General features: G+C 34.0%; 1 protein-coding gene across 1 annotated transcript; it reads left to right on the top strand.

Annotated features, from left to right (window-relative positions):
* Positions 1 to 255: 255 nt before the first annotated feature.
* On the top strand, positions 256 to 2216 carry RD3L (retinal degeneration 3-like). Its single transcript, XM_008576623.1, has 3 exons — positions 256 to 474; positions 864 to 1169; positions 1532 to 2216. The coding sequence occupies exons 2-3, from the start codon at positions 871 to 873 to the stop codon at positions 1830 to 1832; spliced, it is 600 nt and encodes a 199-aa protein (XP_008574845.1). The 5' UTR covers positions 256 to 474; positions 864 to 870; the 3' UTR covers positions 1833 to 2216.
* Positions 2217 to 3238: the final 1022 nt, after the last annotated feature.

Below are 3238 nucleotides of genomic sequence, written 5' to 3'. Positions count from 1 at the left end.
ACAGCTATGCACAGCGAAGCATCACACCACGCGACAGTCTTCACTTTAGCTAGGAGCACATCCGTGTGCTTCAGACGACCATTCTTCATTTCATTACCAAAGACAGGTCGGAATGCATTTAGGACCAGCATCCATAGCTGCCGGCATCTTTTTCAAATAGACTGAGCTACATTCAAAAGGTAGACCATTACATAATTTGTGGAGATTAAATAGTAAGTTATTTTCGTCATTTCTTCCAGCTTACTTACAAGGTGAATTAATGAGCACTCTCCAAATGAACACATCACAACCTCATTCCTAACACAGAAAGTTATTTATTTCAAATACAGTTTCACTGACTAAATAAGGAGGCTCTTTCCTTCAACAGAGGACACATCCAGGAGAACAAGATACGCCCGAGTAAACCACAGCTTCATCATCACTCCAAGTAAACTCTTTAGCAACATCACCACATCAGATCTTTCAACTTAACAGGTAAGCTTTAAATCTCTTCTGTACAAAACTTAAAAGTGTGTCTGTAGATAGCACTTTCCCATACGTTACTATTTTAAGCCTCCTAAGAACTTTTAACAGCAAGTGTTAGTGTTATGTTCAGAACCTCCTTAGCCTGTAGATTATCTCTGACTTTGTATTTTTAATTTCTACTTAGCAACATAAAAGTATTTTCAAAGCTTAAGTTTTTGGCACTGACCTAGTTAGAAATTAAAATACTTTAATTCACACTCTAATCTTATTTTGACCTGTATATCTAACCAGTAAAAAAATTCATGTACTTTTCTGGAAAATTTATTGTAAAGAAACAAATATTTGCTGATCAAAACCATAACATTTTTGCAAATAAACAAGAGAGAATATTTCCACAGGCTAAAAATGCCACTTTTTGGTTGGATGAAATGGCCAAAAAATGATCCCTACAAACCCACACACTATCCTGGCTCAGATGTAGTGACAAAGACTCTGCTTCGGGAATTAAAATGGCACCTAATGGAACGAGAGAGATTAATACAAGAGATCGAAGATGAACAAAAAGTGAAAAAAACAGGTGTGGATTACAACTGGCTGAGAAACTACCAGAACCCCCACAGTTCCATCCCAGCTACTGAACAGAGACAACTTGAAGTACTTTGCTCACAAGTTCAACCTGGCCAAACCGGAACTATTCTCAGCAGGTAAAAGTACTATATTCTTCTCTTGTGATATTTGCTACTGCCAAGCCTAAATTCCTCACGTATTTACACTGGAAACTGTATTCTATCATGTAAATTATTTAATCACGTGTATCGAATACCCAGCTACCAAAATCCCTAGGGATAGTCTGGACAAAAATATCTATTGATATCTTACTGGTAGAAAAGTTGTTTAAAATACGTTTTAAGGTTTTTACTAGAAGCATAGTTTTAAGGCAGTGTGCAGATTACTCAAAAGATGGGTCACTAGTATATTAGTACATTACTTAAGCTGTATATTGGAGATAAAGAGATAGGACGAAAGAAATTTTTGAACTGAATATTCACTACCACATTCCCCCTAGATTTCGAGAAGTTTTGGCAGAAAATGATGTACTGCCATGGGAAATAGTCTACATCTTCAAGCAAGTTCTGAAAGACTTCCTAAGTAATTCTGACAACGGGAGTCAGCAGGAGGGCCTGGAGGATTCAGGAAACACAGACTGTCCTATTCCTGCTGCAATCCCGGGTGAAAGCTACAAGAGCTCAGGCAAAGATGAAATACCCACTATTTCAAGCTATGTCGACAAAATCACAAAGAACAGGTTCCCAACATTCTCCTACAGAGTATGGAACCTACCATATTATTATTATCCATCAAGTTAAGTTACTGATAACGAGAGTTTTTATGACCATCTTAGAATCAGAACTCTCAATATTAAGAATAAGAAAACATGATGAGACTCCAAGTTTCTCTTTGTTACAAGGTCAGAAGTTAAAATTTCTGTGGATATATCCTATGTTTTAAATAGTGTTCTTTTTTAACCACTCTAAACATGCAATGTTTTCATTGAACAGTATGCTTTTAACTATTTCCTAAATATTTTGAAAAAATGTTTGAAGTATTTTCTTGTACATCAAACATATCTCACAAGAACTAAGGCAATTTTATTTAGTATGAAGCATGACAAATCCTGTGTGAAACTTAGACATTAACCTCGACTTTTGTTCTAAAAGGAAACTATGTATAGAACAAAATAAACGATTAATGTGAATCTTATCTTTACAATAGAACACTGAAAAGAAATCGACATCCCATTATGTGATTGTCATTTCCAGCAGGAAAGGGGCAGTGAGGAAGGAAACCATGTGCAGTTTAAAAACAAAGCAGTACTTTATTCTGACACTCAGATTTGTCTTTAATCACAATATTTTTAATCTCAACATTAAAGGAAAGTATAACTAAAAAACACAGCTCTATATTAAATCAATAAAAATAAATGGACTAATTCAACATTAGTAACTGCTCCTTTCTCAAAGACAAATAGTCAATGCTGGAATATAATTTAAACCTATATCACTCATGTAAAATAGCAAAATATTTAACATACAAAATTTGACATTTCATAACTTTATTAAAAGTAGGAAACAATGAATTAGTCAGATTATTTTTCGACACAGTACTAGAATATTTACCATTCTTAAAGGTAAGTACAAGGAACCTAATGTATATAACTTTATATTTGGAGATATATTGGTTTTCTTTCATGTAAAAGGAAAAAAATTCAAGATTGGAACTAAATACATACTTAAAAATGGGCTGGCTCGTTAGCTCAGTTGGTTAGAGCTTAGTACTGGTAACGCCAGGGTTCAATCCCTGTACCGACCAGCCAAAATATATATTTAGACATACACACATATATACACATACATATATACATATATATTTTATATACATATATACACATATACATATATAAAGAGGAGTGCAGATGGGGGAGGACTACTAGGAATGCATCGGGTATGTTTTATCATGAGAAAATAGTATTAGCACAGTAGCTAAAATTTTCAGCTAGGAAATAGTAAGAAGTAAATAAATAAATCCATGTAAAAGTATTCTCCATAGTACCTGACATATAATAGGCTTTCAAAAGTTAGCATTACTAACCAGCCCAATCCATTTTTACTATACTTTCCTTTAATTAATTAAATATTTTACAGTAAGTAAAGTAATTCTTGTACATGCCAGGCACTGTGCTAAGCACTGTATGTATGTTCGTATTTCATCCTGA

Source organism: Galeopterus variegatus, unplaced genomic scaffold, assembly GCF_000696425.1.
Source record: "Galeopterus variegatus unplaced genomic scaffold, G_variegatus-3.0.2 Scaffold62, whole genome shotgun sequence".
NCBI classification, from domain to species: Eukaryota; Metazoa; Chordata; class Mammalia; order Dermoptera; family Cynocephalidae; genus Galeopterus; species Galeopterus variegatus.
Note: the sequence above shows the minus strand (reverse complement) of the source record. Positions and strands in the feature narration are given on the sequence as shown.

Excerpts from the sequence above, each read along its gene's own strand:
- RD3L (XM_008576623.1), top strand. The coding sequence starts at position 871 with ATGCCACTTTTTGGTTGGATGAAATGGCCAAAAAATGATCCCTACAAA. Across the intron at positions 1,170-1,531 it reads ACCGGAACTATTCTCAGCAG|ATTTCGAGAAGTTTTGGCAG; the intron begins GTAAAAGTACTA and ends CATTCCCCCTAG.